The 19,449-nt window shown below is 42.7% G+C and overlaps 1 protein-coding gene across 1 annotated transcript in view; it reads right to left on the reverse strand.

Moving 5' to 3' along the window:
• Positions 1-1,366: 1,366 nt before the first annotated feature.
• twsg1a (twisted gastrulation BMP signaling modulator 1a) overlaps positions 1,367-19,449 on the reverse strand; it is a 55,892-nt gene continuing 37,809 nt past the window's right edge. Inside the window, exons 3-4 of the mRNA XM_068030796.1 lie at positions 12,239-12,505; positions 1,367-1,933 (exon numbers count right to left, since the gene is read on the reverse strand). Coding sequence (XP_067886897.1) covers positions 1,752-1,933; positions 12,239-12,505 — 449 coding nt within the window. The 3' untranslated portion in view covers positions 1,367-1,751. The remainder of the gene's footprint in view (positions 1,934-12,238; positions 12,506-19,449) is intronic.

Raw genomic sequence — 19,449 nt, forward strand, 5'->3', positions numbered from 1 at the left:
CGATTAGGCTCTCTACAGCCTTGCGGACTGAACATTGAGTTCAATAACTTCAGAACATGACTGGCCTTTTTTATATTTTCATTTTATTTTTTAACTATGTGCCTTATTTTCATGTAGACAGAGCTACTCATTATTCCGCTATTAAAACTCTCCCTGGACTAAATGCTTGTGGGTGAAAGACAAAGCACAACCCACTCTTTGCCTTTGTCCCAGGACAGCTTTGTTATTTAATGTCTCCTGCCCTCTGCCCTATGACACGCCTTCCCTTTTGTTCTCTTGCCCACTACGCCCCGCCCACCCCCTTCACTTGCTTAAAACCTAATTCTTTTCTAACCTTTGCCAGTTCTGATGAAAGGTCACTGACCTGAAACATTAACTGTGTTTCTCTCTCCACAGATGCTGCCAGACCTGCTGAGTATTTCCAGTACTTTCTGTTTTCATTTCAGCCTGTTCTACTTCAGTTTGGAGCCAAAGCAGAATATGGGGGGAATCCAACCTTGACAGTTAAAAAAAAAATACTTCCGTATAATCAAATAAGTTATCTTTATTACTTGCCAGTACAATGCTCTTCAACCAGTGGCGCAGTGGTTAGCACTGCAGCCTCACAGCTCCAGGGACCCGGGTTCGATTCCGGGTACTGCCTGTATGGAGTTTGCAAGTTCTCCCTGTGTCTGCGTGGGTTTTCTCCGGGTGCTCCGGTTTCCTCCCACAAGCCAAAAGACTTGCAGGTTGATAGGTAAATTGGCCATTATAAATTGTCACTAGTATAGGTAGGTGGTAGAGAAATATAGGGACAGGTGGGGATGTTTGGTAGGAATAGGGGATTAGTGCAGGATTAGTATAAATGGGTGGTTGATGTTCGGCACAGACTCGGTGGGCCGAAGGGCCTGTTTCAGTGCTGTATCTCTAATCTAATCTATAAGACAGCCTTCAATTTTGTGCCAAATTTGTCTGCACAGGAGTGCTGTAGTAAAACAGGCAAATCCCTCTTTCTCTTTTGGGCCTAGTCAATTGTTCTTCACTTGGTTCAGGCACTATGCCTGCCAAACAAGAGGAGGGAAATTTTTTTTTAGCAGGCTCAAGGGGCTGAATGGCCTACTTGTGTTCCAAGCATTCCTACAGATCAGTCTGAGGCAAGCTTCAGTGACAAATATCAGTGACTAAGATAGCAACCTAGGTTAGACAAACTAACAGAATACACCACACAATATTATTTCTACTATAACATCCGGTTACCTAGTTCTGGAGATAAAAATTAATCAGAAAGTCTTTAGTGCTTGCCTAGAATAGTTAAAATCTGAACTCCAAAGCTGTTATGCACCAAAATACAAAGGCCAGACAGAAAAATAGCAGCACCTACTACACATAACTAGTCACAACAGGAGATCCGTTTATTCATCACACAAATAGCTTTGCGTAGCAGGCATAATGATAAGAACAATACAAAAATTGAAAGACAGAAAAGCTACAACTGGTTTATGCTGAATATCTCCCTATGTCAGAACAATGTTAAAGTAATGTGTGTTTTTTTTAAATTACAAAACATCAGCAGTAAATTACACCACAAAAAAATCTGCAGTTTCAAATTTCATGATCAAACATCCAATTTATGTATACATTCTCAAGCATGAAGTGCAGAAATTTAACAAAAAAGACAGTCAAACAAAATAAAACCTCGCTTCTCAAGAAGGTCACCATCTTCAGCTCTGTGGTTGATGCATATCGTCTTCACATCTTTACAGTTCTGGTCTTCAAAAGGTGCAGTTCATGCATTTGACCACTTTGTTGCCATAATCAATACAGTCTGGGCCTATACATTCGCAGCAGGCATTGTGAAACCAACGGTATTTTGAAGCACCCATGGACTCACACGAATTTTTACACTGATGAATTGACATGCAGTCATCAAAGTAGACCACTGTGCATTGAGGTTCTGTAAATAAAGTTTAAAAAAAAAATCTTAAAACACATCATGCATTTACATAGCGCCTTTAACATTGCAAAATATCCCACAGCACTTCACGCGAGTGTTAGCAAACAAAATTTCACACCGAGCCACATTAAGGCGATATTAGGGCAGACGGCCCAAAGCTTGGTCAAAGAGGTAGATTTTAAGCAGCCTCTTAAAAAGGAGAGAGGGGAGAGATTTAAGGAGAGAGGAGAAAGATTTAAGGAGGGAATTCCACGGGGCATGCACAAGATGCCGGAATTGGAGGAGAGCAGAGATCTCGGAGAGTTGTAAAGTTGTTGGAGGTTACAGAGATCGGGAGAGACGAGGCCGTGGAGGAATTTGAAAACAAGGATGGAGATTTCAAAACTGAGATGTTGCCAGACTGGGAGCCAATGTAGGTCAGTGAGCACACAGTAGGCGAATGAGACATGGTGCAAATTAGGATATGGGCAACTGAGTTTTGGACTCTAGAGGTAACGGTGTAATATAACGTACTGCCAAGTCTTTGATCTGATTATGTATTTGGAGAAAATAACTTATTTTATTGACAAATAAAGAAAATATTTCTAACAACACAATAAATGCACAAGCTGATGCACATGGAAACTGGAGATGATCAGAGCCAAGAGAAAGAATTGGGTTCTCAGCCGCCAACGCTCTCCATATCAAAGTTAGGAAGATTTGGGTATTTTACTTTTAAGATAAATAAATAGATTACTATGGGAAGTTTATGACTGGAAACAAAGCATTAAGGAGAGGTGTTCTTCTAATGACATAGGCGCTTAAAACAAGCCAGTGTTTCTGCTCCTAATGACCAACAAATTCATCCTACGGGAATGAACAGGATTAAAGTTGACTGTTTCACCTCCACCCAATCACCTCCCCCTCCCCCACTGTAAGCTGAGTATCAGACATGGACAGAAACCATCATATTTAAGAGTGCCTCAATAAAGCCATCAAGAAATCACAAGTCAAATTTCTGTTTATTGTTTCACATTTTGAGAAGAATTAAGATGGGGGGCAACATAAACTAAACAGTAAAATTTTACACGGGGTGCAAGAACAAAAGAACAGGAGAACCTGGGGATTCACATACATAAATCCTTGAAGGTGACAAGACAAGTTGGTAAAGCTGTTAAGAAGCAGTCTCTCCCCTGCGGCAGAGACTAGAACTAAGGGACAGAGTTTAAAAATAAGGGCCGCTCATTTAAAATGGAGATGAGGAGAAATGTTTTCTCTCTGAGGGTCGAGTGTCTTTCGAACTCTGTTACCCAAAAAGCGGGGGGAGGAAGGGTCATTGAATATTTTTAAGGCAGAGGTAGATAATTCTTGACTAACAAGGGAGTCAAAGGGTATCGGGGTAGGCAGGAAAGTGGAATTGAGGCCACAATCAGATCAGCCATGATCTTATTAAATGGCAGAGCAAGCTTGAAGAAGCCAAATGGCCGCCTCCTGCTCCGAATTCACATGTTTACATAAGGGATCCTTGGCTTTATAACTAGAAGCAGGATTAGAATAGATAGGTGCTTGATGGCCGGCACAGATACGATGGGCTGAAGGGCCTGTTTCTGTGCTGTATAACGATGACTCTATGACAATAGGAAGAAAGTTAATAGAAACCTTTATAAAATCACTGCATAGGAAAGGGAACTGGAAAGGAAAATGTGCTATAGAACAAAGAACAGTAGAGCACAGGAACAGGCCATTCGGCACTCCAAGCCTGCACCGATCTTGATGCCTGCCGAAACTAACACCTTCTGCGCTTCCGGGGCCCATATCCCTCTATTCCCTTCCTATTCACATATTTGTCAAGATGTCTCTTAAAAGTCGCTATCGTATCTGCTTCCACCACCTCCCCTGGCAGCAAGTTCCAGGCACTCACCACCCTCTGTGTAAAAAAACCTGCCTCGCACATCCCCTCTAAACTTTGCCCCTCGCACCGTAAACCTATGTCCCCTAGTAACTGACTCTTCCACCCTGGGAAAAAGCTTCTGACTATCTACTCTGTCCATGCCGCTCATAACTTTGTAAACCTCTATTATGTCGCCCCTCCACCTCCATCGTTCCAGTGAAAACAATCCGAGTTTTTCCAACCTCTCCTCATAGCGAATGCCCTCCAGACCAGGCAACATCCTGGTAAACCCTCCTCTGTACCCTCTCCAAAGCCTCCACGTCCTTCTGGTAGTGTGGCGACCAGAATTGCACGCAATATTCTAAGTGTGGCCTAACTTAAGGTTCTGTACAGCTGCAACATGACTTGCCAATTTTTATACTCTATGCCCCGACCGATGAAGGCAAGCATGCCGAATGCCTTCTTGACTACCTTATCCACCTGCGTTGCCACTTTCAGTGACCTGTGGACCTGTGCGCACAGATCTCTCTGCCTGTCAATACTCCTAAGGGTTCTGCCATTTACTGTATACTTCCCACCTGCATTAGATCTTCCAAAATGCATTACCTCACATTTGTCCGGATTAAACTCCATCTGCCATTTCTCCGCCCAAGTCTCCAACTGATCTATATCCTGCTGTATCCTCTGACAATTCTCATCACTATCCGCAACTCCACCAACCTTTGTGTTGTTCGCAAACTTACTAATCAGACCAGCTACATTTTCCTCCACATCATTTATATATACTACAAACAGCAAAGGTCCCAGCACTGATCCCTGCAGAACACCACTGGTCACATCCCTCCATTCAGAAAAACACCCATCCACTGTTACCCTCTGTCTTCTGTGACCGAGCCAGTTCTGTATCCATCTTGCCAGCTCACTTCTGATCCCGTGTGACTTCACCTTTTGCAACAGTCTGCCATGCGGTACCTTGTCAAAGGCTTTACGAAAGTCCATATAGACAACATCCACCGCCCTTCCTTCATCAATCATCTTCATCACTTCCTCAAAAAACTCAATCACATTAGTAAGACACGGCCTCACCTTTACAAAACCATACTGCCTCTCGCTAATAAGTTTGTTTGTTTCCAAATGGGAGTAAATCCTGTCCCGAAGAATCCTCTCTAATAGTTTCCCTACCACTGATGTAAGGCTCACCGGCCTATAATTTCCTGGATTATCCTTGCTACCCTTCTTAAACAAAGGAACAACATTGGCTATTCTCCAGTCCTCTGGGACCTCACCTGTAGCCAATGAGGATGCAAAGATTTCTGTCAAGGCCCCAGCAATTTCTTCCCTTGCCTCCCTCAGTATTCTAGGGTAGATCCCATCAGGCCCTGGGGACTTATCTACCTTAATGCTTTGCAAGACATCCAACACCTCCTCCTTTTTGATAATGAGATGACTGAGACTATCTACACTCCCTTCCCGAGGCTCATCATCCACCAAGTCCTTCTCCTTGGTGAATACTGATGCAAAGTACTCATTTAGCACCTTGCCCATTTCCTCTGGCTCCACGCATAGATTCCCACCTCTGTCCTTGAGTGGGCCAACCCTTTCCCTGGTTACCCTCTTGCTCTTTATATATGTATAAACTGCCTTGGGATTTTCCTTAATCCTGTTTGCCAATGACTTTTCATGACCCCTTTTAGCCCTCCTAACTCCTTGCTTAAGTTCCTTCCTACTGTCTTTATATTCCTCAAGTGCTTCATCTGTTCCTAGCCTTCCAGCCCTTATGAATGCTTCCTTTTTCTTTTTGACTTGGCTCACAATATCCCGTGTTATCCAAGCTTCCCGAAACTTGCCTTTCTTCCTCACAGGAACATGCTGGTCCTGGATTCTAATCAACTGACTTTTGAAAGACTCCCACATGTCAGATGTTGATTTACCCTCAAACAGCCGCCCCCAATCTAAATTCTTCAGTTCCTGCCTAATATTGTTATAATTAGCCTTCCCCCAATTTAGCACCTTCACCCGAGGACTACTCTTATCCTTATCCACAAGTACCTTAAAACTTATGGAATTATGGTCACTGCTCCCGAAATGCTCCCCCACTGAAACTTCGACCACCTGGCTGGGCTCATTCCCCAATACCAGGTCCAGAATGGCCCCATCCCTAGGTGGACTATCTACATACTGTTTCAAGAAGCCCTCCTGGATGCTCCTTACAAATTCTGCCCCATCCAAGCCCCTAGCACTAAGTGAGTCCCAGTCAATATTGGGGAAGTTACAATCACCCACCACCACAACCCTGTTACCTTTACATCTGTCCAAAATCTGTCTACATATCTGCTTCTCTACCTCCCGCTGGCTGTTGGGAGGCCTGTAGTAAACCCCCAACATCGTGACTGCACTCTTCCTATTCCTGAGCTCCACCCATATTGCCTTGCTGCATGAGGAAAAGACAAAGGGAGTGGGGCAAATTAGATATCTCTTTCAAAGAGCTGGCTCAGGCACAATGGACCAAATGGCCTCCTCCTGTGCTGTTCGATTTGATATTAAGTGCACACCCTTTCCCCCATTGTGTCTTACACAACTTGTCCAGAAAGCTCAGCAAAGCCATGGGACCCCAAAAGGTGCCCTCAAGGGCCAATTAATCTATTTTTGGACCCATTAATGGAGTGACAAATGTTGGCAAAGACACTGGAAGAGCTCCATGGGATGTTTTACATCCACTTAAAGCAGCTGCAAGCTTAGGTTGAAAAAGCTGGGGTTGTTCTCCTTGGAGCAAAGGAGATTGAGGAGAGATTTGATAGAGGTGTACAAGATTATGATAGGTTTAGATAAAGTAGACAAAGAAAAGCTGTTCCCATTAGCTGATGGTACAAGGACTAGGGAACGCAGATTTAAGGTTTTGGGCAAGTGATGTGATTTGGGTGGTAGGAGGGGGAATGTGAGAAAGAACTTTTTTTTTTTGACACAGCGAGTGACAATGGCCTGGAACTCGCTGTCTCCGAGGGTGGTGGAAACGGAGTCGATGAACGATTTCAGAAGGAAATTGGATGGGAACTTGAAGGACATAAACTTGAAGAGCTATGAGGATAGAGTGGGGGAATGGGACTGACTGGGTTCCCTTTTTTTTTATAAATAGGACGACCCCTGGAGCTGGAGCAGCTAAGAATTGCAGGCTGGTAATACAAGATTTTATCACATTAACTGTATAATTTTATTCATGTAAACACGTCACAACCACTTTACACACAGCATTTAGCTGAATGATCAATTAATTCGATTCTGGTGGTATTGGTTGAATGCCACGAATGAATTTTAAAAAACTGCCTACAAGACAAGAGAAACTGCATTTCACAAGTAATTCAGTGCCTAAAGTGCTTTGGGACATTTGATAATATGCAAATCCTAAATTGTGTAAAATGCTTTTCTCTTCTCCCAGTACATTCCTAAATTCCTTTAGTTTATATTGATAAAAAAGCGAACCTTTAATGTATTATCATACAGTTTGTGCAATATAAGCATACAGATCAGTTAATTGTACAACTGCATTATCCTATCTGCCCACTGTGTAGAAATTTAAATTTTCATTCCAAAAATCTTACTGAAGCATCATTTCTCCCCCGAGTAACACCGAACATATTAAACAAAACATTTCTCAGAGCTTACACTGTAATTAAGCAGCAGGGAATAATCCTTCCCAACGGGCTGACAGAAAATAGTGCTGTAACAATTACTAATGCCAAAATGAGATATAAACTGAAACAATCTACCCACCGAAGCTTTTCTATTTACTGATGTTGTACATCAGCTCATAGGAAAAGTTCAATCGCTGCCTCCCTGTGAAAACGTGAATCCACAATCCTGCCGTCATGAACATTTTAACACATCAAATGTGGGGAGCAGTAGCCTTTACTGTGACCAAAACTACTGACACACTAAATGTAACAGCAAGCTAGGAGTACAGGGGAACACATGACATTCAGATGGTGCTTATGTAAGGTTGGATGTATTCTGCAGTTGGTGCAGCTATATTGATGCATTAGAATGTACCGGGTTCTCAAAGCTTTTATTTCATCTATAATCCATCTCCATTGCTAACTAATGAAGAGCAAATTATGCCAAGGAACCAAAGGTCCAAAAAAAAAACCATACCAAAGATGAAAATAGTTCACTACTTTAAAATGGTCACACATTCTCAAACTAGTAATCTGATACTCAATTCTATGACAATCTCTGTGCTGTTACTATGCCTGGACAACATCAAGGACTGAATTTTATTAGCTCACCACCGTTCTTGGTGGCGCACCTCAAAAAGTGTTCGACACACTCAAGACATGCGCCGCAGAGCTGCCACGATATTTCACACGGCAGCTCATTCACATAGAGGGGTCAGAGCGCCCGTCCCCGATGACACCGCACAGGCGCCGCCATTTTTAAAAGGCTTCAAGCCCTGACAGCTAATTTAATTTTTTTTTTAAAAAGAGTACTGCACTTGGAATTTAAATGTAAACAGTCAATTAAAGATGAAAGCCCCTCTTCCATTCCCCTAATGACCAAACAAGACATTTATTTCCCTCTCATCCCCGAAATTTTTTTTCCAGTCCTGACCTTTCATTCCCAAACTTTATTATCTTTGCCGTTCAACCCCTGCCGACCATCCCCTCAGCCAATTGTAACAGTTTTCCCCGCTCCTGCCCCGCCCTGAAAACTTAACTTCCCCCCCCACACCCACCCCCACCCTCCAAATGGAGATCCGATGGCTTAGGATTTCCGGCAACCGGCTGGAATATTGGCGTGGAACAGCTGTTGTTGAACGACAGGTTAATTTATGTTCATTAAGCTTTATTAATTTATGTAAATTACTTTTTTTGCTGAGAGGCGAGGAGAGGGGGGCGGGGGCAACGCCGGTAAAATGGGGCGGTGCCTTCCCAGCGTCAAGGCCTGAGGTGGGCCTCTCCTGGAAGGAGTATCCAGGCCCCCCCCCCACCTCGATGTCAGGGGGTCAGTAAAATTCATCCCCAAGTCTTTGATCAATAAAAATTTCTGCCTAATGAGCACTGGAAAGACTGAAACTATCATTTGTTTCGCCCCCACCATAAAACATAAAACTTTACCACCAACTCTATTACCCTGCCATCTGCACAAACAAAACTAGGTGTCTTGTTTGCCCTTGAGCTGAGCTTCAAAATCCCACATTGAATCACAGAATCGTTACAATGCAGCAGGAGGCTATTCGGCCCATCGTGTCTGTACCGGCTCCCTGAATGAGCAATTCACTCAATTCCATTCCCCACCTTCTCCCTGTAATCCTGCACATTCTTCATTTTCATATAAACAGTCTAATTCCCTTTTGAATGCTTCAATTGAACCTGCCTCCACCACACACTCAGGCTGTGCATTCCAGACCTTAACCACTCTTTCCATGAAAAAAGTTTTTCCTCATGTCACTTCTCTTACCCATTACTTTAAATCTATGCTCTCTCGTTCTCGATCTTTTCACGAGTGGGAACAGTTTCTCTCTATCTACTCTGTCCAGACCCCTCATGATTTTGAATACTTCTATCAAATCACCTCTCAGCCTTCTCTTCTCCAACAGAAACAGTCATAACTTCTCCAATCTATCTTCATAACTGAAGTTACTCATCCCTGGAACCTTTCTCGTGAACCTTTTCTGTACTCTCTCCAATGCCCTCATGGCTTTCCTAAAGTGCGGCGCCCAGAACTGGACACAATACTCCAGCTAAGGCCAAACTACTGTCTTCTACAAATTCAACATAACTTCTTGCTTTTGTACTCTATGTCCCTAATAATAAAGCCCAGGATACTGTATGCTTGATTTAACCGCTCTCTCAACCTGTTCTGCCACCTTCAATAACTTATGCACATATACACCTAGGTTCCTCTGCTCCTGCATCCCCTTTAGAATTGTACCCTTTATTCTATATTGTCTCTCCCTGTTCTTCCTACCAAAATGAATCAGCTCACATTTCTCTGCAATGAACTTCATCTGCCACTTGTCTACCCATTCCACCAATTTGTCTATGTCCTTTTGGAGTTCTACACTATCCTCCTCACAGTTCACAATGCTTCCAACATCACCACAAATTTTTACAATATTACCTGCTTCTAGCTCACTAAAACCCTCATACACGGTTTTATCCCCTCTCGAGTATTTCTTCAATATCCGCCAGGCAGCCTTCCATCCTCCACCCATTGAAAATCAAAACCCAGCTGTTGGTATCCTATCCGGGTATTCTAGCCAGCAGTAAGTCCCAATCAACAACAACTTGCTTTTATGCAGCACCTTCAGCTTAAGACAGCATCCCAAGAAGCTTAAGAGAGCATAATCGGACAAAAATTGACAGCAATCCAAATGAAGAGAAATTAGGATAAGTGACGCTTGGCCTAAGGAGGTAGGGTTTTTACGGCAGAGAGGTGAAAAAGTTTCAAGGAAATTCCAGAGTTCGGGCCCAAATGACTAAAAGCATGGCCACCGAAGATGGGGCAAAGGAAATGAGGATATGCAAGAGGCCAGAGTTGTAGGAAAACAGACTTTTTGGAGGGCAGGAGGAGGTATCAGACATAGAAAGGGTTGAGGCCATGGAGGGATCCGATCACGAGGATGACCATTTTAATTTTGAAGCACTGGTGGACTGAGAACCAAAGTAGGTCACAGTGATCGCAGGGGTGGGAGTTGAAGGAGTATTCATGCAGGTTGGAATAAGGGCAACAGAATTTCAGATGAGCTCACATTTATGTTAGTGGCTATCCTGGGGTCCTGTGAAGATTTACCTTCACCTCCTTACTTTTGTTTTAAATGTCTCTTATATAAATTCCAGAATCCCATTTTCTCTAATTACTTGTTGATAACTGATCAGTCAACATATCTCATTTATAGGACCTGGAGGGAGCTGAGCTGTTTTACCCAATTAGCTTCAGATAACTAGCAACATGGGTACGGGTACAATGGTCATAGCTTGGCCAGAATCAAGAAGTTTATCCGTGCCATATTGCACAGTTTTACTTGGTTTAAGGCTGGAAATACTCTTACGCACAGCTTGGGATCCTAAGCAATGTGCACCCAAGGTTTCAGTAAGTGGAGTTAGTTCTTATGGGAACAGAAGCTCCACACTGTGGTAAGAGAAGAGAAACTCAACTTATGTGCATTTCTCAGTGGCTTTGTTTAGATATTAAGTACGGCCATGCGTTTCTATGAATGGCAACCACATGACTGACCAAAAATAGCAGTCTTCCATTGACCTATCCATTTTGAGAGTGAGCCTGGAGGCAAGTACAATGTCGAGCTCTCTGCTTTATACATTGGTTCTATTCTGTTTCTTGGACTATCTGCAACTTTCAGATTCCACCCCATCTTCAAGTTCTCTTTTTCCTCTTCAGAAGATAATGATTCATCTCATAAGAAAGCATCTATTGCTTATAATGTAGGTACATCATTTGTCTCCCTGTTGGGAGTCATTCATCCATAATCATAAAAATTGAACAAAACTTGGTTGTTCTGAAATACTTAGTTTGAAAAAGGAAATGGCTCAGATAGTGCCCGGAATCATTTTTAAAATTCAGGCCTGGTGTTTTTGAGGAGAATTCAGCAGACGATCAGCAGAGTTACGCGTCATTGGAGCTGTTAATAATAGACTTTTTTTTAAACCCGCTATAGGTCAATAAATAGACTTGAGATCAGCGCCAGAAAGTTAAAAAAAAGTCTGCCAATACATTTATGGGATGGATACTCAAGCACCTCAATTTTTTTTTAATCATTCATGGGATGTGGTCGTCACTGGCTAGGCCAGCATTTATTGCCATCACTAATTGCCCTTGAACTGAGTGGCTTGCTGGGCCAATTCAGAGGGCATTTTAAGAGTGAACCACATCGCTGTGGGTCTGGAGTCACATGTAGGCCAGACCAGGTAAGGACAGCAGATTTCCTTCCCTAAAGGACATCAGTGAACCAGAGGGGGTTTTTTTTTTTAAAACAACAATCCAATGTGGTTTCATGGCCACCATTAGACTAGCTTTTTGTTTAAATTCCAGATTTATTTATTGAATTCAAATTTCACGATCTGCCGTGATGGGATATGAACCCATGTCTCCAGAGCACTATCCTGGGCCTCTGGATTACTAGTCCAGTGACATTACCACTGGGCTGCCGCCTCCCCCAATAAATTTCTCTCAAAGATAGACTTGTAACCAAAGTTTATTCTATTATACAGCTCAAGATTCTTCCTCTAGATATAATTAGGAAGGACAAAATCTACAATTGTACCAGGTATTTTTCAGAACGCAGGTGAACTTGAGAAAATTTCATTAACCTGCCATTATGCTTTACTGAAATCCTAGAGCAGTTAATGGGCTTACCTCATGAAAATGATAATTAAAAAAAAATTCGCTCAATACAAAATATAATCAAATGGTAAGATGTTTACCTTTCTCACTCTCGAGTTGTACGTGGGGACTGTCTTCAGGCAGTGATACATTTTGGAGCGGAGACATATCAAGGGTTTCCAAAAACGAGACCAGGTTTTCATGATAGGTGAGCTCTTCGGAGACAGGGAATGATACAATGTTCCAGTGCAGGTGAGTTTCACCGTCTGTCAGAGCACGGAACAGTGATGGGATGGGTTCATGAAGCTCCTCGACTGTGCTCTTCGAGGTCGGTGGTGTATCGCTATAGTTCCTGGGATTGCACATTCCTAGGAATTAAAAGAAAAATATTAGATATTACACTGCTTTTCAATCAGATTTCACTTTTCTTGAAGCTGCTAACTCATGGAGAATAATTTCACTGGTTTCAGCATTCTGCCAATACATCAACCAAGAGCCATTCTTCATCTGTGGGCCTAGACAGCAAGTGTTCAAATACATCAACGTCAGTCATAATATTCTAATTATGGCCTTATTCATAGAATCATAGAATGGTTACAGCACAGGAGGAGGCCATTTGGCCCTTCATGTCAGTGCTGGCTCTCCAAGAGCAACTCACTCCCCACCCTTTCCCCGTAGCCCTGAAAATCAGAGTCTAACCAAACTTACTTTGACTTAATTAAAAGCCAGTGCTTTGCATCTTTGTATTTGTTTAGTTTTTAAATTCTACAGCATAGCAGGAGGAGTAGGCCATTCATCTCCCCGAGGCTGTCCACCATTCAATGAGATCCCTGGTGGCATATCCCTTAATACCCTTAGCAAAACCCTATCGATCTCAAATTATAAATAATAATTAAGTTAGCACCTATTGCTTTGTAGGAAGGATGTGAGGGCCCTTGAGAGGATGCACAGGAGATTTACCAAAATGGTTCCAGGGATGGGGGATTTTAGTTACAAGGTTAGGCTGAAAAAGCTGGGGTTGTTCTCCTTAGAGCAAATGAGACTGAGGGGAGGTTTGATAGAGGTGTACAAGATTATGACAGGCTGAGGTAAGTTAGACAAGGGAAAAACTGTTCCCATTACCAAATGGTACAAAAACTGGGGGACACAGATGGAAGGCTTTGGGCAAGAGATGCAAGGGGAATTTGAAGAAGAGCTTTTTTTTTTAACGCAGTGGGTGGAAATAACCTGAAACTCGCTGCCCATAAGGGAAGCGGAGACAATCAATGACTTCAAAAGGAAATTGGATGGCCACTTGAAGGAAATAAACTTGCGCAGTCATGTGGATCGAGCAGGGGAGCGAGACTGACTGGATTGCTCCATGAAGAGCCGGCATGGATGCGATGGGCCAAATGGCCTCCTTCCGTGTTGTAAATGACTGACGCTAATGGCGTGTCTCTGATTTTAAGGTTATGTCCCCATCTCCTAGATTCCCCCCACCTAAATCCTCCCATTAAGTTGACTTCCAGGAGACAGAAAATCCTCTTTTTGATGCCCTTTCCCATACCCAACACTCCCCCACCATCACATCCTCCAAGCTACCTCTACATGCTCACTCTTTCTCATACACGTCCAGGTCCACATCAAGCCCTAGTCCTCTGGGAAATCCTGTACTTTGGCTGGATTTGAACAAGGGGCATGAATACAGAGGTTGCTGGAAGGTGAGCTTGCTATTCTTTCAGCCAGCCAGCTTCATTTGGATATTTCCAATGAATAATAAATAACCCATCCATTGTGTACATTCCCTGCACCAACATGTCATCACCCTAGATGCATCCACACCAACTTCCACCTGTATTCTTATCCAATTAACTCATTCTGATTCTGTTGAATTTTATTCTCCTCTACAACAAACAGTACAAACATATGAACATACGAATTTGAAGAAGTAGGCCATTCGGCCCCTCGAGCTTGTTCTGCCATTCAATAAGATCATGGCTGATCTGTTCGTGTTTCGAATTCCACACTCCCATCTACCCCGATAACTCCTCGATTCCTTTGCCGAACAAGAATCTATCTGCCGCCGCCTTAAAAAATATTCAATGCCCCCGCGTCCACCACCTTCTGAGGTTGAGAGTTCCAAAGTCTCACAACCTTCAGAAAAAATTTCTCCTCATCTCGGTCCTAAAAGGGCCACCCCTAATTTTAAAACAGTGCCCCCTAGTTCTGGACTTCCCCACAAGAGGAAACATCCTTTCCACATCCACCTTGTCAAGACCGTTCAGGATCTTATAAACTTCGATCAAGTCCCCCCTCACTCTTCTAAACTCCAGTGAAAACAAGCCCAGTCTGTCCAACCTTTCCTCGTAAGACAACTTGCTCATTCCAGGTATCAATCTAGTAAACCTCCTCTGAACTGCCTCCAACGCATTTACATCCTTCCTTAAATTAGGGGATCAAAACTGCACACATTATGAGAGATGTGGTCTCACCAATACCCTGTATAACTGACGCATAACATCCTTACTTTTATTTTCAATTCCTCTCATAATAAAGGATTCCATTAGCCTTCTTTATTACCTGCTGTACCTGCATACTAACTTTTTGCGACTCCTGCACTAGAACACCTAGATCCCTCTAAATCTTGGAATTCTGCAGTCATTCTCCGTTGAAGTAATACTCTGCTTTTTTATTCTTCCTGCCAAAATGAATTCACATTTTCCCAAATTATACTCCATCTGCCAAACTTTTGTCCAACCTATCTATATCGGTCTGCAACCTCCCATGTCCTCTTCACAACATACTTTCCTACCTATCTTTGTGTGATCTGCAAATTTAGCTACCATGCCATTGCTCCCCTCATCTAAGTCATTAATATACATTATAAAAAGTTGAGGCCCCAGCAGAGACCCCTGCGGGACTCCACTCGTCACATCCTGTCAGTCAGAAAAGGACCCATTTATGCATTCTCTGTTTTCTGTCCGCCAGCTAATCTTCTATCCATGCTAATATGTTATCCCCTACACCATGAGCTTTTATTTTTTTCCAATAACCTTTGATGTGGCACCTTATCAAATGTCTTCTGGAAATCTAAGTACACTACATCCACAGCACATGCAACTCCCTCAAAGAAGTCCAATAAATTGGAAGTCAAAAGGGCTCAAAACAAATAAATTAACTGGGACAGATGCTATTTATCTCAGAGATCTCAAGAGAACAGGAAGGAGATCTGTGAGACATTGACCACCATTATGAGGCTATGGGGGGGATACCAATATATTAGAATCAGGCTAATGAGGTGCTCATATTCAAAATACAAGTGGTGAAATATATATCGGTAACCACAGACCCATTAGTCTCACTTCTGTTCTGTGGGAAATGATGGAATTGATCAGGAGTAAACTTGATATCTGTGTAATAATAACCTAACAATCTGTGACCAACATAGATTCAGAAGTTGTAAATTACGTCTAACCAAGAATTTTAACTTCCAAGATGTTGAAAACATTAAAATGATTTAATAGTATAGATACAGAGAAATTATTTCTGCTGGTGGAAGAATCAAGAACAAGGGGACAGAATCTTAAAGTTAGTCCTTGATCATTTAAGAGCGAAACTAAGAAGAACTTTTTCCACACAAAGTGTAGCAAAAATCTGGAAATAGCTCACCCAATGTTTGTGGATGCTGGGACAACTGGAACTGTCAATACCAAGACAGATTTTGGTTAAGTAATTGCAGCAAGGGATATAGAGCAAAGGTGAGTAAATGGAGTGGAGGTGCAGATCAGTCATGATCTAACTGAATGGCAGAGCAGGCTCGAGGGGTTGACTGACTTACTCCTGTTCACATGCAATTTCTTTGAGGAAGTGACAACCCAAGTGAATTTGTGGAAAGCCCAATCATGTGTTTTATGTTGGCTTCCAAAAGGTATTTGAAAGAGAAACAGGACAAAAGATATGGAGGGGAAAAGATAGAGAAAAAGGAATTTATTTTTTAAAGTTTCAAATGCTTTCCTCATTATTTTGCTGATGAGTTTGAGTGAATCTATTTTGACAAGTTCTGTGCACATTAAAGTGTTTTTTTCATAAATCAGTAGGAAGCCAAATAGTGCTGAATGGAAACTGGATACTGGTATTTACAAATTGCTGACTTATGCACTTGCTAACCTTTATTCTACTCAAGAGAAGGTTTGATAAGTTTAGACGTTCGCAATTGCAGTAGTGGCTGGACACAACAATCCAAGTTGACAGTCTCTCAACACTGCAACAACAACTTGTATTTACGTAGTGCCTTTAATGTAATAAAACATCCCAAGGTGCTTTGCAGGAGCACTATAAAAACAAAATATGACATTAGGTCAGGTGACCAAAAGCTTGGTCAAAGAGGTAGGCTTGTATCTGAAAGGAGGAAAGTGAGGCGGAGAGGTGTATGGAGGGTAATTCCAGAGTTTGGGCCCTAGGCAACTGAAAGCGTGGCCACCAATTGTGGAGCAATTAAAATCAGGGTTGTGCAAGAGGCCAGAATTAGAGTGTAGATATCTTGGAGGGTTGTGGGGTTAGAGAAGATTACAGAGATAGGGAGGGGTGAGGCCATGGAGGGATTTGAAAACAAGGATGAGAATTTTAAAATCAAGACGCTGTTTAACCGGGAGCCAATGTAGGTCAGTGAGCACATGGGTGATAGAGGAACGGGACTGGGGGTGAGTTAAGACACAGGCAGCAGAGTTTTGGATGAACTCAAGTCTATGAAGAGTAGAATGTGGGAGACCAGCCAGGAGGGCATTGGAATAGTCAAGTCTAGAGGTACCATAGGTATGAATGAGGGTTTCAGCAGATGAGCTGAGACAGGGGCAAAGTCGGGCGATGTTACGGAGGTGGAAATAGGCAGTCTTCGTGATGGCACGAATATGAGGTCGGAAACTCATCGTGGGGTCAAATGTAATGCAAAGACTGCAAACAGACTGGCTTAATCTCAGACTGTTGCCAGGGAAAGGAATAGAGTCGGCAGCTAGGGAACGGAGTTTGGAGCGTGGACTGAAAACAATGGCTTCAGTCTTCCCATTATTTCATTGAAGGAAATTTTTGCTCATCCAGTATTGGATGTTAGATAAGCAGTCTGACAAATTTAAGACTGCAGAAGTCGAAAGAAGTGATGATGAGGTAGAGCTGAGTGTCATCAGCATACTTATGAAAACTAACACCGTGCTTTCGGATTATGATGCCGAGGGGCAGCATGTAAACGAGAAATAGGAGGGGGCCAAGATTAGATACTTGGGGGACACCAAAGGTAACGGTGCGATAGCAGGAAGAAAAGCCATTGCAAGTGATTCTTTGGCTATGATTAGATAAATAAGATTGGAACCAGGTGAGAGCAGTCCCACACAGTTGGATGACAGTGGAGAGGCGCTGGAGGAGGATGGTGTGGTCAAGTGTGTCAAAGGCTACAGACAGGACGAGGAGGGAACATTTACCTTTGTCACAGTCACATAGGATGTTGTTTGTGACTTTGATAAACAGTTGTTTCAGAACTCTGGCAGAATTAAAAATATTAAATTGCCCAAGACCTGGAGTTAAGCAACTGTTCCATATTCTATGACAAGTCCCCTCTCCGCACCCTTTTTCTCTCCCTTCTATCCTTTCCACCTCATCGCACCCCACCCCCCCACCCACCCATGCCCCACAACCACTAATATTATCCAATTTTTCCCCCCACTTATTTTCTGGTGTCTGCTGGGATATAGTTGCAGAGATACCCAGTGGTTGTCAAAATCTTATCCAAGTGCCCATTTTTCATTTATGTTGAAATGAGTGTTATCAGGCTATTTTACTCAACTGACATTATAATTAAGATCAACTCTAATGCCACTTCTTCTATTTAATGCAGAGTTTTTAGAAGGAGCAGGGACCCACGATGTGGTTTTCCAGAATTCTTCCCGAGGCTATAATGGGAATTACGCAAATTGTTTTAACCCCAATGTGACCAGTTAGCTCTACACTGACAGCAACATATATTGCTTTTAATGTAATAAAAACGTCCCAAGGCACTTAACATTTTGCTTTATAAAGCTCCTATGGCACTGAGCCCGATAAGGAGATATTAGGGCAGAGAGCCAGAAGCTTGGTCGAGAGGTAGGTTTTCAGGAATGTTTTAAAGGATTAAAAAGAGCTGGAGAGGCAGAGAGTTTTAGGAAGGGAATTCCAGAGCTTAGGGATCAGGCAGCTGAAGTCACCAATGATGGAGAAGTTAGAATTGGGGACACTCAAGAGACCAGAATTAGATGAGTGCAAATATTTGGGAGGGTTATGGGGCTGGAGGACATTACAGAGATAAAGAGGGTAAAGCCATGAAGGGATTTAAGAACAAGGATAAGAACTTCAAAAACCAAGGCATTGCTTTATCGGGAACCAAAATATATCAGTGAGCACAGCAGTGATAGATGAACAGGACGCGGTGCGAGAAAGGGCACAGGCAGCAGAATTTTGGATGACCTTATGCTTACGGAGGGTGGAAGGTGACAGGCTGGCCAGGAGTGTGTTGGAACAGTCAATTCTAGAGATAATAAAGACAGGGATGTGGGTTTAAGCGGATGAGCTGAGGCAGGGGCGAAGACAGGTGCTGTTAGAGGTGGAAATAGGTGGTGACATGAATAGGTAGTTGGAAGCTCATCTCAGGGTCAAATATGTCACCTACGTTCAGCCTCAGACATTTGCCAGGGAGAGGGATGGAGTCACTAGCTAGGGAGCAGGAGTTTGCAGCGGGGACCAAAGACAGACAATGGCTTCAGTCTTCCCAATATTTATTTGGAGGAAATTTCTGCTCATCCAGTACTGGATGTCAAACAAGCAATCTGATAATTTAGTAACAGTGGAGGAGTCAAGAGAGGTGTTGGTGAGGTAGAGCTGGGTGACAGGAATCAAACTGGAGTCCTTCTTGGCCTGGCATCATGCTAGACAATTCATTTAACTGCCCACTGAGTCATGCAATCCTCCTTCTCCCACGCCAACCCCGTCTGGGTCAGCCGGTTTCATATTCAGAGGTAATTCAGGCATTTAACTTTTTTCACCTAATAATGCTCTACATATTTACAGATGTCAAAGTGAGCAATTTACATAATGTTCTACAATTTTCAAAAGTAATAAGGAGTTTCACTTTATCTATATAAGTGGTAGAAATTCCCACTGTGGAAGCTGAAGTAATGACAATATTTTTAAATTTGCAATGCTATTTGAAGAAATTGAACACATTTAATTTTGGTTCAGGTATGCTATTGCAGCCTTTACAGGATTATTAAACTGAATTTTGTACATTTTAGTTAATACCACCACTGGAATG

Source organism: Heterodontus francisci, chromosome 5, assembly GCF_036365525.1.
Source record: "Heterodontus francisci isolate sHetFra1 chromosome 5, sHetFra1.hap1, whole genome shotgun sequence".
Classification (NCBI taxonomy): Eukaryota; Metazoa; Chordata; class Chondrichthyes; order Heterodontiformes; family Heterodontidae; genus Heterodontus; species Heterodontus francisci.